At 42.0% G+C, this 20,697-nt stretch overlaps 2 protein-coding genes across 4 annotated transcripts; one reads left to right on the top strand and one right to left on the bottom strand.

Annotated features, from left to right (window-relative positions):
* Nucleotides 1–30: 30 nt before the first annotated feature.
* LOC108894394 (zinc finger CCCH domain-containing protein 6) lies at nucleotides 31–8,951 on the bottom strand. 3 transcript variants are annotated; one of them, XM_018693044.2, is made up of 12 exons: nucleotides 8,475–8,951; nucleotides 5,976–6,207; nucleotides 5,744–5,866; nucleotides 5,410–5,659; nucleotides 5,172–5,314; nucleotides 4,788–4,916; nucleotides 4,561–4,675; nucleotides 4,333–4,442; nucleotides 3,989–4,221; nucleotides 3,509–3,897; nucleotides 3,237–3,407; nucleotides 31–3,112 (listed from the first exon to the last, which is right to left on the bottom strand). In XM_018693044.2, the coding sequence occupies exons 1-12, from the start codon at nucleotides 8,558–8,560 to the stop codon at nucleotides 1,605–1,607; spliced, it is 3,489 nt and encodes a 1,162-aa protein (XP_018548560.1). In that variant the 5' UTR covers nucleotides 8,561–8,951; the 3' UTR covers nucleotides 31–1,604. The 3 variants fall into 3 exon arrangements, with proteins under 3 accessions (XP_018548560.1, XP_018548561.1, XP_018548562.1); XM_018693045.2 differs by having other exon boundaries at nucleotides 31–3,109; XM_018693046.2 differs by having other exon boundaries at nucleotides 3,237–3,404.
* A 661-nt stretch (nucleotides 8,952–9,612) lies between these two features.
* On the top strand, nucleotides 9,613–19,766 carry LOC108894391 (fibulin-7). Its single transcript, XM_018693036.2, has 8 exons — nucleotides 9,613–10,199; nucleotides 11,473–11,635; nucleotides 13,197–13,373; nucleotides 15,601–15,726; nucleotides 15,841–15,978; nucleotides 16,520–16,657; nucleotides 17,081–17,219; nucleotides 18,560–19,766. The coding sequence occupies exons 1-8, from the start codon at nucleotides 10,122–10,124 to the stop codon at nucleotides 18,930–18,932; spliced, it is 1,332 nt and encodes a 443-aa protein (XP_018548552.1). The 5' UTR covers nucleotides 9,613–10,121; the 3' UTR covers nucleotides 18,933–19,766.
* Nucleotides 19,767–20,697: the final 931 nt, after the last annotated feature.

Below are 20,697 nucleotides of genomic sequence, written 5' to 3'. Positions count from 1 at the left end.
ATCCCACTAAATTCTTGCCACATTCTGAAGTTAAACTGATGTTTTATCTCTTTATTTCAGATATTCATAATAAAATCACTGAAATGTGACGGGCATATGTGTAGTTAAAATGTCATACAGTATTATTACAACCATAACCACCACACTGACAGGAAAAAATAAAGTATTATTCATTAAAACACTCAAAAACAAGCTGTACACGTGATACAAAATAGGCATTTACAATGTGAATTATGAAAACGATAAAAAAAGTAAATAGCTTAGTTTCAGTCAAACAACAAGCTCACCTTAACAGACAACTGTCACTTAAAACAAACTGCCAATCGATATGTCACCTTAGATCTACAACATTCACCCTTTGCAGCACACATTACCCCATATGAGTTCATCTAAAGTCAACTCCAATAAAATTCAAGAGTGAAAATAGTCATATTTGTAACACATATATCACCAAGATAGTATTTTCTTTGTATAATACAATGAAATTCATTTTTCTTGCCCTCTTACTCTGATTTTGTTTTGGAAAAAAAAAGTGAAGGACATTTTAAGAGCTAGTTACAAGCTTGTGAGCAGTTTTGAGGAATGAAAATGAAAAATCAAATTAAGTAACCAATTTACTCCATTAACTGTCATTACTCCAAGTTTAGCAAGTTAGAAAAGTCCAGAGCAGTAACATCCTCATAGCATTTAAGCCACTTAAAATGAAAAACAGTCCAACAATGTACAAAACTTAACAGCTGCAATGTTGAACAATTACACAACATTTCTTCTCAGCTATGCAGGGAATCTGTCTCATATTGCACAAAAAATCTGCAAGCTAGCTTAATTGTGGAGAATTTCATTTAAAAACTGTAAAAGGAGCAGCAGTCAGTCATTGTTACATGCAATGAGGGCCTGCACAGATTCGGTTATGGTTATCTGATCTGATCATGTCACACTTTGAGAAATCACAAGCTCATATCAGAATGTGTACGTGTGTTTGTGTGGTAGAAAAATGTAATGTTCAATAAAACATCTGCTGACTTGAAAAAATCCCTTATCATAAAAGTGAGCATAAACGTAAATACCTCATAATATAAAAGAGTCTTGAAATAAATATGTAAATACAAAATTTTCGCAGGAGTCCTTCAAACTGTAGTTTGATCAGTTACTGAGCATTATGTCTCTGCTTGTAGAATGAATGAATGAATCTATTCTACAGGGTGTAATGCCTGGAATGAACCCAGAGTTTAGTAAACAACATATGGGTCAGTCCTCAAGTGAAAACTATACAAGTTAACACAATTTCTTTTTTTTTTTGTGATTGTTTAGAATGTACATGAAAATCACAGATAAAAAGACCTTAACATACACGCTTTCAAAACACACATTTCAGCATTAATATGAATATGTCAAAAGGAACTATACAGCTGTATCTGTGCACATATTCAGCATCATCTCCATACTGTCAAATGTGTGATGCACTAGATATTATGTGATTTTTTTACAGGATCATTTATATACATAAATAAATATATTCATGTAAAGCTAAATAAGGATTAATAGACATGTCTTGTCAATATACAAATTTTATGCAACTCTTCCATATTTCCATAGTGGGGCGTTTACTGACAGAAAGGGGAAGCAGTGGGATCGAAAGTTTTGAACACATCTTTAAGCGTCCTGTCGTCTGCCTCCTCCTCTGGATCCTCCTGTTTCGGTTCCTCCTTCAGGGCCTCCTCCTCCTCCTCCTGCTCCTGCTCCTTTTTTAACTCTGTCTCTTCTTGTGCTCCTGCAGAGCCCTGTCCTGCTAGTTTGGCCTGTCTGGGGTCAGTGTACTGGGGTCGGATCAGCCCAGCCAGTGCCTGGATGGGGAGGTTATGAACTGCAGGGGGTTTAACAGGTGAGGCAGGAGTCACTGTGGGAGAAGTGGAAGGTGGAGGCTGATCTGAGGCGACGTCTGTGCTTTTGGCCTCTTCAAAAGAGCCACTTCGATGGGTTGGTGAGAGTGATGGTGGCGGAGTATTGTCTCTCTTAGCAGGATGTTTCAGAATCCCCGCCTTTTTAGGAGGCTCTGCTTGCTCCTTCTGAGCCTGCTCTGTTTGAGTACGAGGATCGTATAGACTGATGCCTCCAAGGATTGTAGTTGGACTCTCCAGCCCTCCACCAGAGGATGCCAGACGAGGAGCATATGGTGGCAGCCTCTCAGGCTCTGCCTTGGCTCGGGTAGTGTGAGGAGAGGAGCTGGCACTGGCCTTCTGTAGCCTCGGGTCCACAACTCCTCCCCCAGAAGAGGGCTCTTTCTGAACCATCAGTTTGGAGTCCAGACTTCCTGTACGCTTGAGTCTGGGGTCTAGAGTCTTTTGCTGGCGTGGGTCTACAGGTCTCTCAGTGGAAGATCGAGACTCTAGAGATGCAGAGGGCAATCGGGTCATGCGTTCCTTCAGTCGTGCAGCTAACAGTCTGGGGTCTGATGGTGGAGGGCTGGAGACGGGGGGATGGTCAGGCAGACTTGTTCGATTCATCTGAGCATCAGCGATTAAGGGTGGAAGGGGAAGGTTGATGGAGTGTTCCTGTTTGGGCACCAAGGAAGGGATGAGGTCCTCAGGAGCCCACACCACTGTCTGAGCAAAGGCAGGCCGCTGAAGCAGAATATCCACCCGGATGTGACTAAACTGCTTTAACTGACAACGAGGGTCCCGCAGCACCACACCAGGGCTGGCATCTAGAGGGATGAGAACGGCTCTGTCCCTGAGTTCCCTCTCTCCTTCATCATCTTCTTCTCCTGTAGGAGGCTTCTGAGGAGCAGGGTGGCTCTGCTGGCGATAGGAACCTGGCTCAATTGGTCTCATCTTCCTGGGGTCTCTGGAGAGCCTTGGATCTGCAGCTCCATCAGACTCCTTTTTCACATCAGGAGGTCGCTGTCGAGGGTCCATCTTGACACGTGGGTCACTAGGTGGGGCCCTCTCCTTCACAAGCCGAGGGTCACCCAGCGCTGGGGCCGCTGGGGCAGCCTGGGGCGGCTTAGACTGAGACTGCTGCATCTCATTCTGCTTTTTTAAAGATTTAAGGATGGAGGCAACACAACTCCCATCCTCGTCATCACTCGAGTACCAGTTTGTAGTTTCATCTGCTAAAAAGATGAAATCACATTTAAATGTTTCTTCTAATATTGTAATAATACCTCTTTTTACCCAAGTCTGTTTCTGAAGAGGTTCTGGGTTGTGCTGGGTTTTACGCAGTGCTTATACACTTACCTCTGTTTGTGCTGTTATCATCCTGAACCTCTGCTCTCTGAGCCTCATTTCCCTGTGCCTGTGTCAGGTGCAAAAAGATGGCTTTCTGTACTGCCGGTGGTAAAGACTGCAACTGTGACTCTGCACCCATCTGCTGCTGGAGGTTCTGTATGAACGCCACACTAGGGTCTACTATGTTGGAAATAAACCGAAAAAACAAAAACAAAGTGTTTCAATTTCAGTAACAGTTACAAGGTAATTAAACTCCTGGATTACTATAATATAACACTGACCTCCTTGTTGGCCTATGGCTTGGTTTCGAAGGAAGCTTCCAAAGAACTCCACTGGGTTTTGACCCAACGATGGAAAAGGGAAGAGACTTTGCAGCATCTGTAGATCTGGTATAGGAGGGAATGGAGGCCTCTGCATATTCATCTGAGGGTTGATATTAGGTCGGTTTCCATGGAAGGGCGGGGGTTGACCAGGGGGGACTGGTGGTTGCATTGGAAATCCATGTGGTGGGTGCTGTCCTGGGGGGCTCTGTGGTAGGGGAGGTGATCCAGGGGGAGGAACAGGAGGGGCAGAGGATCCTGAAGGCACCATACCTCCACTCTGTGTGTCCTCTGAGCCACCAGTGAACTGGCTGGCACCTTCACCTTGATTCTGGGAGAAATTGGATCCACTGAAAAATAAAGAGCACAATTAGGTTGAGGATAAGATTCAAGCACTCTTTAGAGTTTGATATGAGTTTGAATACAGGTCATTTTGATTACCTCAGACCAATTTTTTGTGCCAAGTCCACAGTAGGTTGAACTTTGATTTCAAACAGGGAGGGGATCTTCTTTCCTGCTTGGCCAGAGGCTCCATCTGTAGGACTGCTCTGACCAGGAGTGGGCAGCAACCCCACCCCAGGAGGAGGCTTTGGAAGTGGAGCGATACCCTGCTTTCTGAGGTCCTCCAGCTCCAGTTCGTCCTCACGGGCATTCTCCTCTTCAGTGTTTATTATCTGATAATTGAGTCAGAAAGCAGTAATAAGACAAATGTTAACCATGAGACCTCAGAGTCTCTTGGCATAGAGGTGTTAAAAATCAAAATAATTTTTTTCTTTTTGTCTGACCTTATCAAGCAACTCTTTGGTCACATCAGTCAGAGCCTCATGGGAGAATTTGCAGTTGTCTCCTTGATAGCATTTGGCTCCAGTATGAAAGAACTTGCACGGATATTCATGTGCAATCACAGGTTAAGGAACAGGACTAATTAAAAAGTATAATGAGATATCCATTAATTATGCAATGCAATTACACAAATGTAATTAAAAACACTTGCTGTCATTAGTGAAGGATATTGTGCATGTAAATGCAATTATCTCCTTTGCTGCAGTATCCCTGGAGGTAAAATTTACAAAGTTCCTTTTTCTTATCTGGCACGACGAGCTCATGTTCAAACTTGCACTGCTCCCCCTGGATGAAGACAAAATAATTGTATCTTTCAATTAGAAGAGTCATTATCTTTTCCTGATATTTTGGCATAAATAGGCTTACATTGTTAAAACAAGCAAAAGTGCTACCATACCTTGATGCATCGACCCTCCAGGAAATACTTGCAGATGTATCTGCCATTGTGTTCAACTGTGTGCTGATTGATAAACTCCTTGCTCATTATTGGTCGTTTCTTCTGAAAACCAGAGGGATTTTTTCCTTCCTGCGACACAAAAGAAAAAATACGATGAGATCTTAGCTTTGTCTTACTCCTAAAAGTAATTTGTTAATATACAGTACATTTTGACTGTTGGACTGTTTTCTAAAAGAATATCTTGCAGACTCTAAAAATATACATAGTAATTTCACTTGATTCTCAGTGTCTAATATACAAAAGCACTATACAAGTGCAAGACATTTACCATAACTAGTGATATAATACAAACACATCTGGGTGAATATGCAGGGACCTATTTACCAGTCCCATGTCTTCCATGCACTGGTCTCCTCCTCGCCCTCGTCCACGTCCACCCCAGGGTTTGCCCTTCAGTTTTTTGTTCTTGTTGAGCATCCCACGTCCTCTGCCCGGTCCACTCCCTCTGCCTCTTCCCCTCTGCCCAACTGAAAACAACATTTTGGAAGAAGAGAACAATCTCAAAAGCTCATGAATGACTATATGAAACTCAAAATGTTTAAGCTTGAAAATGCCTTCATACACTGTTGATGTTTCATGCCCCGCATGCCTCCTCTCTTCATCTGCTCTTTAATATGGCGTCCCTTTCCCTGGCTTGGGGATGTTGAATCTTTTGATTGTTGATACTCGGACATGTCATCGTCGTAATCATCCTCCTCCTCATCATAGTCGTACTTGTCATCACTGTAGTCGCTGTATTTGTCAAAATCGCTGCTCTTATGCGGTGGGGACTTCTGCGAGTTGCCGTGGCCACCTTTTGAATCTCGTCCATGCTGGCAAGTTCAACAATCAAAGAGAAAAGTGTCACGAATATGAATGAATATTAAGTGTCAGCATGCCAGTGGAGCTGAACTCACCTGGGATGGCTGGCCATCAGACTCGCGACTAGATCCCTGGCTCTTCCTGTTTTTGGGTCTTTCTGGTCGGTCGTAGTCAGAATCATAACTGTCAGAGCTGGAGCTGCTGGAGGGGGAGTGGTGCTGAGGAGAGGGCAAAGCATGTTCAGTTGGTCTGGGTAGTTCATATTCATGCCCTGATTGCAGTAGCACTGAGAGATACTATGTTGTAACAAGTAAAATGGCATCTTACTTTCTGTCTGTCACGTCTCCTCCTTTTGGACCTCCTCTTCTCTCTGGTCTTTTTGTATCTTTTCCTGGAGTGTCTGTGAGCCTTTTCTTCTTTTTCTTTAGCTTTCTCTTTTTCCTTCTCCTTTTCTCTCTCCTTCTCTTTTTCTTCAGTCACTTCTGTAGCCTCTTTGTTTTCCTCTTCAATTCCAATCCCTTCATCATCTATTTCTCCATCTTCCAGTTCACCATCCTCTCTATACGAAGGAAAAATTCAGCGCAATAAGTATAACAGGGAGGGTTTATATCCTATAGTTTGTCAGCCTCAGAAATTATTTAAATATTTTTCACATCATGAACAAAACATCTGATGATCCTGCTGTGGTAATTAAATAAAAATAAAAATGAATTCCCACTAAAACTGTTGCAACCTCTTTTCCCTTCAATTGCAATAAAGTGCCATATATCACACCAGAAGGTTTCCAAAACGCCCTGAGCTTTTCCTGTACTAAAAACACCATATTAATAATTCAAGGCTAAGTCCAGCACACAGTTATTTTACTTATTTTATGAAAACCAAATTAAATTTAACCTCAGGTATGAAAACCACTTTTTCTAGAAGCAAGGTTATTCAGTTGCTTTATGAAAACCTGAAGTCCGAGACAAGTGAAATATGATTTTAGCACACATATGACTCCAAGTCAAAAATCTTTCTGACTTATTTAAACAGCAAAATGACACACATTAGATGGAATCTCAATAAAAGTGATCTGCCTGAAAGGCCTGAGCACTCCTGTAGAAGTAATTACTATGATTGGAAATATCTGACAGCTAGGAAATCCTTACAGAATGCAAGCAGGAGTATCCAGTGCAGGACACTGGAATATGGTGATGTTGCGGTTTAAAGATTAAATTTTATTACTGGCACATAAGCTCGATTTTGGAAGAATCTGGGGCTTTCTTTCTTTTAGTTTGCCGCAGCAACTGTGGCTCCTGTGTCTGCAGAGGAGCTGTTAGTGAAAGTATGTCACACACCTACATGCTGTTTTTATAAGCCATCACGTTTCAGACTGAGATGGTGAGGGTAAATTTAGTTCATTATAACATTAAAGCTTGGCAGTTACAGTAAAAGTGGGCTTTTATAACACTTGATCCAGATTTAAAATTACTGTGACTCAAATATTTAAAATTGAAATGAACACATACTGGGTTATAGCAGATGGCCAACACAGAGCAAGTATTTCATGTAAAAAATATATATCTGAAAAAGTGTGTTCAAAGTATAATTTCCTATCAAAGAATGACAGTGGTATATACATCTCACAATTTCGGTGCAAATATTGTTTTCATAACATGTGTTGTCAGCTGCTTTAAAAATATAGTGCAGGTAGGAATGTGAAACAAAATCACCACAAAATGAAAAAAATATGTCCACCCACTGATTCAGGTCTGTTTTCACAGACATGAGCTACCTCTGCCTCTGACACCAGTGCAGCTCAGGCTTCAACCTGACACCCTCGACAGCCAAAGCCACCATGACACTGTGCCTAAACTTAACTTTTAGCCTAGTTAAGCAGCAGAGACCTCAAGTTCCATCATGAACCATTTGCCAACTCAAATATTTTTGAATATGACGGAGGAAAAGTGGCATAAATCTACACTGTCCTAGTTTCACATTTGCCCATAATTATACCTAACTCAAGAATGTTAACAAATGTAGGAAAATACTAGAAATAACCATAGAAACACGAACTTGCCATTCATACTCTGGAGTAATGCAATATTACAAAGTGCAACAAAACCACAATCTCCTTACTGAGCAGTAGTCATACATGAAATCCCCACCTGGAATTCAACATGACTTTTCTTTTCCTGTTTAAAAATATAAATCAGAGGTCTAAATCTGTAAGAGGTGACAGGTGCCCAAGGTGATGCACAAAAGCTTAACCATCATTTTTTTCCCAACCAAAGACTACTTTCAAACACTGCTGATTCTTCTTAGTTGAAGTCAATGAAAACACCTGGTGTAGAATTTGATGGAAGACAAAACTCTTTCCTCACAGGACCACTCCATGGCCTAAACCCAGCAGCACCTAATCTCAACCCTGCGTGAACCCTGTCTCAGCAGTACCGCCACGTCCCGGCAGGGGGAGTACAGTGCGAGGATGGGCGTGGCGTTTACATCATAGTCATTTGCATAGTCTCCTGCAGATGGCAACAATGAAGCCATGAATCCGTCCCAGCACCACAACAACACATACGATGAGGTCTGCTATCTTGCATGGAAATGATCATGAATGAGTCTTGTTGACACGGTGATGGGAAATCTAGGCTATTTGGACAGCGTTACTCAAATTGCACCAAAAGAGGCATGCAAAGATTTTTGAGGGGGGAAAACCGTGAAAATGTCTCTATACCCTGCAATTAATGGTTAAAAGAGAAAACAGTAACACAAGCATGTAGACCCACAGCACTGAAACGCACAGATGAGCGTATTAACAATTGCACAAGAATGTTACTCGACCTTTCATCCCCTGCAAGCTCAGAGTCTGTCATGTTTTTGTCAAGAACAGGGGCTGGGGGACTGGAAACAAGGCTCACAGAAGCCATTGGAAAACGGATCTGCCTCCCTTCTCTCCGGTACAAGAGTGAATTAACTCAGTCACTCAAGGAGACGTTGGGTTGTGAGAGATGCTGGAAGATTTCAGACTGGAAAAAACTCACGGTGTTACATGTCTCGACAGAGACAGTAAACAGACACTCTCCTCTTTCATATCAATGACGTTTTAACTCTGTGAGCACAGCTTGATACCCCGCTTTGCTAATGTCCCGTCGGTTGACAGCTGCCATGGTGAAATAGAGGAGACGGAGGGAGAAACAGACAGAAATGTAACCATGCTCGTTGATTTCAGCATCTTCATAGGTTTTCTCAACAGGGACATCATCTCAAAATGGCTTCTGAGTTCTGCAGCACATTCCTCGATTATGTATTCCCCCACGTATATATAGTCCTATCCGGATCTATCTAACATGGTTACCACAAACCCTCAACAGCAATTGGTCAAAAATCGCTCGGGTAAAGAGAGCTGCGATTCTTATTGGTTCAGAGCGATGCCAATTATTTTCAACATCTGCAACAATGAAGTGTATACGACGCTTAGTTTTTGTCCTTTGTCAATGTTTTTATTCGTGATTTATGGGTATTGCGCAGTTACAGTGACCACAGTTTATGCTGTTTTAGAAGACAAAATAGTTTAAGGATATTTACTTCATCGCTTTAGTAGCTACGTATGTCTTTCCTTGTTTTTTACGCTCGCGGGCTCACGCGCGCGCACGCACAACCCGTACGACCATTGGATGAGCCGTAGTTCACGCGCTCGTGCGGTCTTGTCAGGTACCACCAGATGTCGCTCCGACTCCACACATCAAACCCTGACACACTGGTCCGCACAGTGCTGGTATGTGCTTATCACACATAATAAGAATAATAAACGTCCAGCAGTGTGTATTATGTTTAGTCAGTAGACTAATAATATGCTCGGAATGGTTGTTGCTCTTTCTAGTCTACGAAAGAACGCAAACTTCACAGTGTAATTGTGAACTGTGCACCTTATTACATACAGATACCTCGGTCATTTTAGGCGACAGTCAATGACCACTTTCAGAATGAACATCACAGTATTTTGAGGAATATAGTCTTATTCTGAGGAAGTACAGTCATCTGAGTTTTCAGTGAAATGGACACAATTATTTTTTACTCTCAGTGGCAGAGTAAACAAACATAAACGCTTATATCGTATATATCGTGCAATTTGTAAGATGTAGCTGACTTTCTGTCTGTGTGAAACTTTTCTCGTCAGCAACGGAGAGATGTAAAAGGAAAAAGTTCTAAGCGTTTGGGAGTATCTCGGTGGGAGGGATTCTTGCTGCAGGAAACGTAGGTGGCGTGCAGAGCTCAGAGGCTGAGTTTTCCAAGCGCGCAGCTCTGGAGACAGGAGCGCATCTCTGTCTCAGACACCTGATGAGCATCTCCCAAACTCTTTAAGTCAGAGGACCTAACCTCACAGTAGATTGCTAGGGTGTTTTTTGGTGGATTTTAAGAGAAGCTAAGAAGCTTACTGAAATTTGGGGATCATTAACAGGGAAAGGTTTTACTACTGGACTTCAAGAGATGGCACTGTCCTTTCGACGCAGGTGTTTGCTTTTGCTGTGTTTGACAGCTATCCAGAGTGGCCATGCTGCCGTCCAGGTAAGAGTAATTTACATAAGTTTATGCAAACAATTTAGATCAGTTGCCTGGCTCAATAAAGTGTGTTACTACATCAAAAATATTAATATATAGGCCCATATGACGAAAAGTAATTCATCTTAATATTCTGATTATATTACTCACACAGAGTCACCCCAACAAGCAATAAAACAGTTTTTTAATTTGTCTCAGCACTTCATCTATCTGCCATCCATTGTGATCGTGTTATAGGTCAATGTGACATTTTAAGTTTTGCAAGGTTTGTGATCAAACTCAACACTTTCCCACTGGAGAAATGACCTCATACTTTTTGCATTTCCAGAAAAAATTATAGCATCTGGATATGAATCCTTTTATGTCTTGTCAGCTGGTGGCATTTCCCCTTTGCCTGGGGCAGGTGAAAAGAGCAGAGCACTATCTAACTACTGCATAGGTCCAAACTAAGTGCACAGTCTGAATTTTAATGTATTGAAATGAGTTGTTATTGTACAAAGCCTTCGAAATGCCAGAGCAGGAATTTAAAGTATGCAGCACAGAGAAATTGTTCCAATGAGCATGTGATTAATAAACCCTCCTGAAAGGATTAGAGGCACTTTCTCTGTGGAACTTTGTAATGGCTTGACAAGCTTTCTCCCCTAAATAACTGCAAGTGGCACCCATGCTGTTTTGAGTCTGCCCATTCAGGATTATTCAATGAGCATATGCCTCCCTACCACCATGCAGTATATACAGAGGAACAGCATTTTGGACTTAGGTCCCACTGACATCTGCCAGACAGCTTTTGTCCAGCTGTGCCTGCCACTGGAGTTGTGGTAGTAAGTGAAAAGGGGTGAGGGAGTGAAGAAGAGAGATGGTAGCCTTGAATATCTCAAATGAGAGTGCATTGAGGTCTAATGGAAAACAGTGGAAAGCAAAAATTGGTTTAAGTAAAAGAAATCATGGTGAGTTTTATCATGCAAGTACATTGAAAACATCCCACATATAAGTCTTGTCAGTGTTGCATAATGTATTTTAATATAATGAAAACTCTTGGTAACCATAACAACCATGTGCCCACCAATAAGATGGATTTAGTTTCAATTACATCATGCTCCACAGCTGCACATTAATGTTTATTCACCGCTCATGTTTTATATTTTATGACCATTTAACTGAGGTAACCTTTATTTATGTGCTCGTTTTCTTCTTGGAAAGTTTTTGCATTCAGAAACATTTTGCCAAGACTCTTTTATAACTCTTAATTCTGCTCATAGTGCTCATGCTTTATCCACAGACGTGCATGGATAAGCACCAGGTAGTTGGGGTGCTCCGTCAAATGGAGAAGTTCCTGAAAGGCCAGGAGATACGATTTACTGAGGGTCTTCGGATCATGAAGTCAAAGCTGGCAACGCTTCAGAACTCAGTCTCCAAGTTACCTCAGGCAGATCAGTCGGCTGGTGAGGAATAAACTGATGACAACACACACCACCACACTTATTTTCATATTCGTTATTATTGTCTTCTTTATAGGCCTTTTTCTCACGAGACATTTTGACTTGTCACAGCAGGAAAAGGTATTTTCACTGCAAGCTATGTAGGGATGAACATAATGTCACCATCATATTTCATACATCCTGTACGTATGAGTTTTAAAGCTGTAAAACTGAAATTATTGCATTCTGTTGCCTGTAATGCTCATTAAGTAAACAACCATAATAAGCTGCCACATATATTTACTTATTTGACCATAGATATTGTTGGTAGAAATCAAGACACAGAATAGATGTCTTGGTTGGTTGTAAAACTGTAAGTAGGGCATCATTTAATCCGTGATACTTTGGATGATTTTATACATTTCTTTTCACAAAAAGAGCTCACCAAATGAGTAGTCATTTAATTTGTAGCTCCTGCTGTATAAAGTTCCACATGCGTGCATGATATGACTGAGGTTTTATTCAGTAATTCAGTGAATGATTGCTCAGTTAAAGGCAACAGAAGATTCAAAAGTATCAAATTTACAACATTTTAGGAGCGTTCAATTGTCTGAAGTTGATCTTCAAACAGTTTTTTTCATCAACCAGTGACACTAGAGAGCCAGAGATGACTTCTTGTATTATGGGATTACAGATTCATCCAACAGAGCAGGGCCATCTCAGTTACAGAGCTGGGTACTTGACAGGGGAAGTGGATTTGTGGAATTGTGTTGTTTGGCAGCAGACACTGAGGCCAATTTGTTAGTGATGGACCAGTGCAGTCCATAACTCTGTGGAGAGTACTTGGCAAGACAGGAAGAAGCTGATATTTTACATTTGCTGTAATAAAGGCTCAGCAACATAAAAAGACAAGAGTAAAATAATGCACCACCTGCCTTAAATACTCAGAACAGAAACAAATCTGAAAGGATTTGGATTTAGTTATTGTTATAATTGGTGTATTATTTCCCCTTATACAATACACATAAATACATATTGCACACACTGTTATCTTGCCGTGAAGTTCATGTTTGTCTGAAAAACGTCTTACACAGAAACTGGTGAGAAAAGGGAACAATGAGACAGAATTGGCTTGTCCTAATGCTACAAACATCCACTCGACATGACTGAAGTCTGACTTACACTCTCTGAAATGTACTGTTTTCACTTGAGGTTGAAAGAATAGGAAACATTTTCTCCCAATCCCCAAAGTTGGAGGAAGCATAAACGTCTCATAAACGTCAAACTGTAATCCATTCACAATGTTATGTAATGTAATTGTATTATACATTATACAAGCATTAAACGTTCCAGAGAATACAACATAGCATAGGCTTTGGCTGCTGGTGCGATCCTGACTCATAGAAATGGCTGGTGCTCTGCTGGTCGGCTGTAAATGAGGCATTTGAACCATCCTTTCCCATGAAGGCTCTCCACTGCCCAGTGACACGTGTATATCCCCAGGCAGAGAATGCCAGAGGATGTCGGGAGGCTTACTCCACATGTGACCAGCCTTCCTCTCATGCTCTCCGTCTCTCTCCCACAGCTCTCACCACCTGCCCCTCCCTTGAAGCCCCTGCTCATGGAACCAAGTTTGGCTCAAAGTATTTTGTCGGACATGAAGTCCATTTCACTTGTTCCCAGGGTTACAGTCTTGTCGGTTCTGCCACACGTGTTTGCCAGGGCAATGGCACCTGGACTGGCATCACTGCCGTCTGTAAAGGTGAGTCTCACTTTGAGTTTAGAGTTTGTTGAGCGAGCTACAACAGTTTCCAGGTCTATTAACCTGCCTCAAATCCTAATTTCTGACCATGTGTGGCACAAGTCTTAAATTTGGTCCAGATGAATGCAGTCACATTTCATCTACAGAATGTTTTCATCCCAGGATTAGGAAGTTTTCACCGCATTATTTTTTTCTCCACATACCATCACACATCAGCTACCACCTATGTATGATTTGGTGGAATGTTTTGCACCAGGGCTGCCGTGTCTGTGCATTATTCACTGTGGAGCAAAAATCCCCACACCCATTTAGGGCGACCTTGGCTCAGCAGTGTCTGAAAGCCAGGCTGAAAGAGACAGCAGTCCAGAAGCCAAACTGAGCTCCTCACATACACACACATAGATAACAGGCAAAGAAAAGAGCCATTCTTTAGAGGGGCTGGAGCTCCTCAGCATACTGAATGAAGCCCTCGTTAAAATGGCATTAAATGTCTCTGAACACAGGAAAACACCTGTACTGCATTCCACTGTGGGGTGCCTTCCCCTCCAGGTTTCTACTCCTCATGAACAGCAGCGCCTGGGCTACTGTAAGATAACCCCCCCCTCTCCACTTTGCTCATGTTTCCCCAGTTCTTTGACAGCAGTCCCACTGGACGAGGTTAGGTCCAGACATTACACCCACAGCATGGTCTGATAGCACAGAAGTATGCTAAGCATGCTATTGATAGCCCCTTCAGCCTGTGCTGGTGGCGCTCTTACAAAAATTCAGAATGGCACACTCAGTTGCACATGTGCATACGTTTATTGACATTTATGGTTAAACCAACATGAGAAGACTCAACTCTACACAGTATTGTCCCTGTTCATGTTTTTCAGCCTAGCATAAGAGGTCTAAATTTAGTCATACTCAGAAAGCAGTATTGACAGAGTGTGAAAACTTTAAAGTTAAGAGGAGTTTAAAAATAGTTAGCAGAGTGAAGTGGGCCTTTTCATGTTATGGCCCTGTGGTGGCCCCTGGGGAAGCCAAATAAACATTAAAGGGATTGGTTGTCATCCAGTATACTATGGCTTCAGCGCTGGAGCTCAAAGAACAGCAGAGAACATCTGCACAACTCTCAGAGTTGACTGCAGAAATAAAGATCATAAGGCTTGATGGACTATTTATCAACACAATTTAGAGTTCTCAGGTGATCACCAATAAGAGTCATCTTTGTATTTTACGTCATTTCTGTATTTAGTGAGCGTGTAGTCTATACATTCTAATCATATTCTTGGCCACTGTTTGATGATTGATTACCTATATGCCACAAATAAGTCAATAAAGTACCACTTGAATCACAATATTGTCCATTTCCAACACTGCTGTGCTCTTAATCACAGCCCAAGGCATTTACAGTCATTTCTATTTGCACATGTTAAGGTGGAGGCCATAAAAAGCTCATAAGAAATATAAATGATGTTTGAACACCTGAGTAGAATTGCTGTAAACCCTAGAAAATTTTTATGGGAACATATTGAGAATGTGTTGACAGCAAGTCCTTTATTCTATATGTTTTACAATGCTAGAAAGTTATAAAATCTAGCGTAAGTCCACATAGACTAACACCAGCAATGTTTTAACTTTGAAGATGCAGATGGATTTTATTGAATTACACTTAAATAATGATACCCATTAGATTTCATGAATATAAATGCCGCTTTTCCACAAATGGAACAAATAAAAGGGCATCACTGACTTACTGTTGACATACTGTGCCCATAATGACAGAACCAGTTTCTCATTCTTAAGTATCAGTTATCAAACTGGGTGGACTCTCATTCCCGCTCTACGGATGGATGGTAGACAGGAAAGACTTACAGAGGCTCTTTCATTTCTTTTTTCTGTATTTCTTTGCAAGTGTCACACTCTTATGCTTCTCACTGAAACCTGAAGCAAATACTGTGGTAGTTCATATTCCTTTAAAAGTGTTTCAAACAGGACCTAATCTCTTTTCATTATGTTATTTGAGTTGTTTTTTTTTTCATTTTCACCTCAGGAATATGTAACTCAGAACTAAGTAGCTCTGTTGTGAATAGCTGTATATAATATCTGTTAGGCCTTTGATCTGTATGTATCACTATGTTGAATAGATGAGAACATGGGGTTCAGATTGAAAATAAGTGGAGACTCCTGAAGAAGCTGCAAGCAAGCTGACTACAGATAAGATAATCCTCTCCTACATCCACAGATATAAGTGAGTGTGCAAGTAATCCCTGCCAAAATGGAGGCACCTGCGTGGAAGGTCTTAACCAGTACAAATGCACCTGCCCCCAGAACTGGAGCGGCTCTCACTGCCAGCACCAAACCCAGACAGGTCAGTACCACAGAATTAATGTCAGAGACTCAAACTGAGATCTACCGCTGAGTATGTTTTTTGCTTGAGGTCAAATTGTTCTGCAGGTCTTTCATATTTTCTCCCCTAACACAGCACCACCCGAGTGGAGTGTTATGAATGATCCCGCATTCAGTCGGAGACCTCGCTGTGCCCAAGTGAACCGAGCTCAACACTGCAGCTGTGATGCAGGCTTTCACATGAGTGGCACGTCTGACAACAGTATCTGTCAGGGTGAGCTGTAATTATGTGTTACTTAATTGCTCCCTGTGGGGTGATTCTCCTCTTGCTGCTCCTCCTCACAGGGAGGTGAGGTCAGCTACAGAGCAGTTCCCTCCAGCTGGGTGCCCCCGCTCAACGACATTGCAGCAGGGCAAATAGCAGATGTTATAGGCACTTAACTACTGAAAAGATCCCTGAATACCTGTAGTTTTTACTCCTATAGAGATTAATGGTTACAAATGGAAGTAATCTGTAGAGCCAGTCTGTGACAAACAAAATAATCCTCTCTATAGGTCACAACCTGATTAACATTCATTTAGACCACAGTTCAGTTGTTTTTAAGATGTAATTGGTTGAGTAACATATTGAAAAGAGAGTTTTCATGCAGCTGCTCCATATGTGTTTATGATGGTTAAAGGGCAAAACTGAACAATATACCTTGAATCTTACTGTAAACTGTCCCAAACATCTCCTTCCTCCAAGTTACCTCCATATGCACGATACTTTGGTGTGGTCATGTGACACATGCATTGCTTTTTCTGTTTCATGACAGATGTAAATGAGTGTGAGGTGTACCGGCTGGACCAAGGAGGGAAGCTGTGTGTCCATGAGTGTGTTAATGTTCCGGGCTCGTACCACTGCTCTTGTCCCAGCGGCTACAAGTTGCTCACAGATGGGCGGAGCTGTGAGGGTGAGTGACAAGAGGCAACGGAGGACAAAGGCTCATTCACAGGGCCCTGGCTGCAGATCTGGCTGGGTATTTAGCTCCAGAGGGGAATACCTGTGATTTAGAAAGACGAGGAGCCTTTTAGCGGCAGAGCTTTTAGTCTCTGCAGAGGTGTCTGTCGGCCGTGTAGGCCTCGCTACTACTTTCATTAGCACCCCTGAAGCATGCAGCGCTTGCCAGTGGAACAAATGACCTCACCCTTTCCCAGCAGAAGGGATCTTTAGGACATGAGGCGTTTGTGAGAGACTAAACTGAAAAACCAAATAAACAATCGCAGCACAGCACCCCCTGCTCAGACTGTGGTAACCAGGAAGCAGGGAGTCAGTCTGGCAAGTCTCTCTCCCCGCTTCTCATTCTTCTACATGCCTCTGCTGTTTTGTCTTCCAGATGTGGACGAATGTTTAAGCCAACAGCACAACTGTAGCAGAGGGACAACTTGTATCAACACGAGGGGAGGCTTTCAGTGCGTCAACCCAGAGTGTCCCCGTTCTCATGGCAACATCAGCTATGTCAAGACATCTTCCTTGTAAGTGGATACAGCACACTGTGACTTGGTTGTTGAGATCATTAACCAAGCCACGTCCAAGTTAAGTTCTTTGAGGAGAAAGCGAAGGCTGCCAATGAAACCATAACTAAAACTGTTGAAAACATCCATCACAGTTTACCCACCAATCTCCTGGTTCAACAATTTGGTTGGACTCAATTTCAGTTTTACCTTCAAATAAAGTGGTTCAGATTATCTGGCTAAAGCTATGTGATTGCGTGACTTCTTGAGATGCTTGCCCCATCACTGGAGTGGTGCCCGAGATCTTGCTTTTGTGAGAACAATTTGATCAGAACTAATAGAAATGATGACAATAGCGTTGTGGTTATAGCTGTATTACAGTGATGCAAATTGTTCCTGACAGAGAACATGCATGCTCAGCAGAACTTCACTAGATGACGTCATTTTTTGTTCTTTGAAACCATGTAGAACGTCCTGGCCAAATGTTTGGAGACATTACAACTTCCAGCTCCCTGTTTGCCAGTCATCAGCAAGCTGCCTCATTTAAAAGCATGAAACAAAGCTCTGTCTGCTTCTACTGAACCATCAATGTGGTGAAATACTGCTCCACTGCCAGCAAAGGGGATGGATAGATGTTTGGGAAAACACTTGCAAGAAGGGAGAAAGTAGGAAATTGAGTAAGACAGTAGCTGTGTCCTAATTCCATACTGCATACTAATGCTAAGCAGCGTTTGAGTTTGTTGTGCACACACAATGAAAAAGTGAGCGACTGATTTAAGTATACTTACAGGTGTCTGTGAGTGTGCATACTAAATCCTATTTATTTTTGGTATGTGCCCCAGTGCAGTGCTTAAAGGAAATGGCTACTCACAGCTGCAAGGAATTAAAACTAATTGCAGATGCTGGTGTGATAGCTTAAGGAAGATCACAGCAAATAAAACAAACTTGTATTATATCTTTGAAAAAGTTTCTTTCTATAAAGTACAGTTTGCATTTGCCATCTACAGATTGGCTGTGAGTGTATGTCCTGTATTTGTATATACTTTTGTATATTATGTATTCCATTATGATGTTGTACAGAATTGAAAGCTAGGCAATGCTAGTGTTTGTGAAAGGTGAACTGTTGGGTTTATATGCAGGGAAAAATGTTGTCCACTCTCTTCCTTGTTGTTCAAATATGTACTGCCCACAACAGAAAAAAACATTCAGTCATGATCCAATACTTAAAAGCACTTTGACCTCATTTGCACTTTATTCACTTTTCTTTAGTCACAAAGAAACAGTTCTGAACACTTTCCCACAGAGATAGCTTGTAATCCTGTAATACCCCTAATTATTATTGCTGTATTTCTGTTTTACAGTCAGTGTGAGAGAAACCCCTGCCCAATGGACAGCCGTTCCTGCCACCTGGCTCCTAAGACTGTGTCTTTCCACTACCTGTCTCTGCCCTCCAACCTGCAGATTCCCGCCACGCTTTTCCGTATGGCAACTGCGGCCGCTCCCGGGCGCACTGGGCCCGACAGCCTGCGCTTCGGCATAGCAGGCGGAAACTCCAGAGGCATCTTTGTCATGCAGCGTTCAGACCGACAGACTGGTGAGCTGATACTGGTCCAGCAGCTGCGCGGGCCGCAGGAGATCAGCATCGATGTGGACATGTCTGAGTACAGCGACCGCACCTTTCAGGCCAAGCACGTGGCCAGGGTCCACGTTCTGGTTTCGCCCTACAACTTCTGAGAGCAAGGTTTGGGAGGAGGAAGACTAGAAACAGAGAGGTGAAGAGGAACAAGAAAGAGTGCGTAATGGGAACTGATTTTACTGATACTGTTTCTTCATCCCCTATCAGAATTTTAATTGTCTGAGCAGCCAGTCATAGGCCATCATTTGTTCAGTGGGCAAATTACCAAGAGTGCGAGAGTGACAAGCCAATATTTAACAGTTATATTATGAATATAACAATATATGGCAAAACACATCATAGATGCTTCTTTGAGTAGTGTCAGTATGAGCTATGACTGATGATGTTTGACTGAGTGAGTCTGAATGCATGAATCTCGCTAAACAAAACCATAATGAGTGGGTTGGGAGGGATGGATGGATAACTATTTTTGTCATTACTGTTGCTTTATGTTTGTAGTTCTATGTCCATCATAGATCATGTCTGAGCGGCTCAGGGTCAGGCCCTGGGACTGATGCACTGCCTTTGCTTTATTGATGATAAATCCCTATAAGACATTAGTGCTCCTGTGGCTCTAATTTATTGGAAATATTGTTGCTGGTTTTTACATTGTAACATACTGAACGCTACATGTTTATCTTCCATCATATACTGTATATTTGTTTTTTGTACTAGCTTGCTGGCACCAGTCATTATACTAAGGGAGTTTTTAAAACAGTAAATGCAGTACTGTACCTGGGCATATTGTTACTCATATTCTGTATGTTACCCAGAAATAGTCTCATTATATTCTAAATCATAGATGATTTGGCAAGCTTGCCAATGCACTACATAATTTATCTGGAATTTTAATTGTCTCTGCATAACTGAAATAAAGGCAGTCCAACATTTCAGTATTTGTTAGAACCACCTCACTTGATGCTGAACAGTGTGCAATGTTCTCCTGGCTGCGCCTGCTCTCATTCTACATACACTAAGAGTGAATTTTAATGAGTGAAATGCAAACAACACATGGCTGATAAATGAGCATTGGGTGGCTATTAAAAAACGTTCTCTGAATGAATGGATGAAATGTTAGAGAAGAAGAATGTGTGTTTTATAATATAACCCCTGGGGCAGCAGTTTGCAGACAATACAAGTCAAAACTGCATTTCCCACATGGCTCAGAAACAAAAGCAGTTTGACTTGAATACAAGGAACTAACTGTCACATTTTGAAAACATATCTCAGTGTGTCTATTTGTTACAGAAAGAAGAGACTAATGTTCACCACATGTGTTCTCTTGACTTCCTTCACTCCTCTCCTGCCTCCATCCAGGGGTTTACATTGCAATAAAAGGGGTCCAGAGGAGCTGCATGCTTTCAGGAGGGAGTGGATGGTGAGAATCAAAACACATGCACTGACGGCACACGTTGCTTTGAAAATGACAACGTGCCTTAATGGCGGGCCCTAATTTCCTTCAGTTACCAGACCAGGAGTGCTCACATTGCAGCCTTTGTTTCAGGCTTGTGCTCAGCTCCGTTTGATGTTCACATGTTTCATCCATTCTCAGGCAGAAGGATATTGCCAGAGACAATTGGAGAGCGCTGAGCTACATAACACAAGCCATTTGCTGGAGAGTAATGATAAAAATATACAGTGAGGGCCTTGAGGCAAAGCCAGTGCAGTGTGGTTTACACTCGTTTTATGTCAGAGCCACAGAAACATGATGACTCTGTCTAGTCTTCCTCTCCGTGCTCATGGTGACGAAGTTACAGTTTGATGTAGCTTATAATTTGTTCTCTAATGAAAGGTTTCCTGTGCCTTGTTAATTGTCAGCAGTTG

This window comes from Lates calcarifer, linkage group LG16_LG22 (assembly GCF_001640805.2).
Source record: "Lates calcarifer isolate ASB-BC8 linkage group LG16_LG22, TLL_Latcal_v3, whole genome shotgun sequence".
NCBI classification, from domain to species: domain Eukaryota; kingdom Metazoa; phylum Chordata; class Actinopteri; family Centropomidae; genus Lates; species Lates calcarifer.
This window is presented reverse-complemented; position numbering and strand designations above follow the sequence as displayed.

Bases quoted from the DNA above. Each gene is read 5' to 3' on its own strand.
- LOC108894394 (XM_018693044.2), bottom strand. From the start codon at position 8,560: ATGGCTTCTGTGAGCCTTGTTTCCAGTCCCCCAGCCCCTGTTCTTGAC. The intron at 4,222-4,332 runs GTCAGACAAAAA...CTCAATTATCAG, and splicing joins CCAAAGAGTTGCTTGATAAG to ATAATAAACACTGAAGAGGA. The intron at 3,408-3,508 runs GTCAGTGTTATA...TTTCCAACATAG, and splicing joins AGCCATAGGCCAACAAGGAG to TAGACCCTAGTGTGGCGTTC.
- LOC108894391 (XM_018693036.2), top strand. From the start codon at position 10,122: ATGGCACTGTCCTTTCGACGCAGGTGTTTGCTTTTGCTGTGTTTGACA. The intron at 10,200-11,472 runs GTAAGAGTAATT...CTTTATCCACAG, and splicing joins GTGGCCATGCTGCCGTCCAG to ACGTGCATGGATAAGCACCA. The intron at 15,979-16,519 runs GTGAGCTGTAAT...GTTTCATGACAG, and splicing joins TGACAACAGTATCTGTCAGG to ATGTAAATGAGTGTGAGGTG.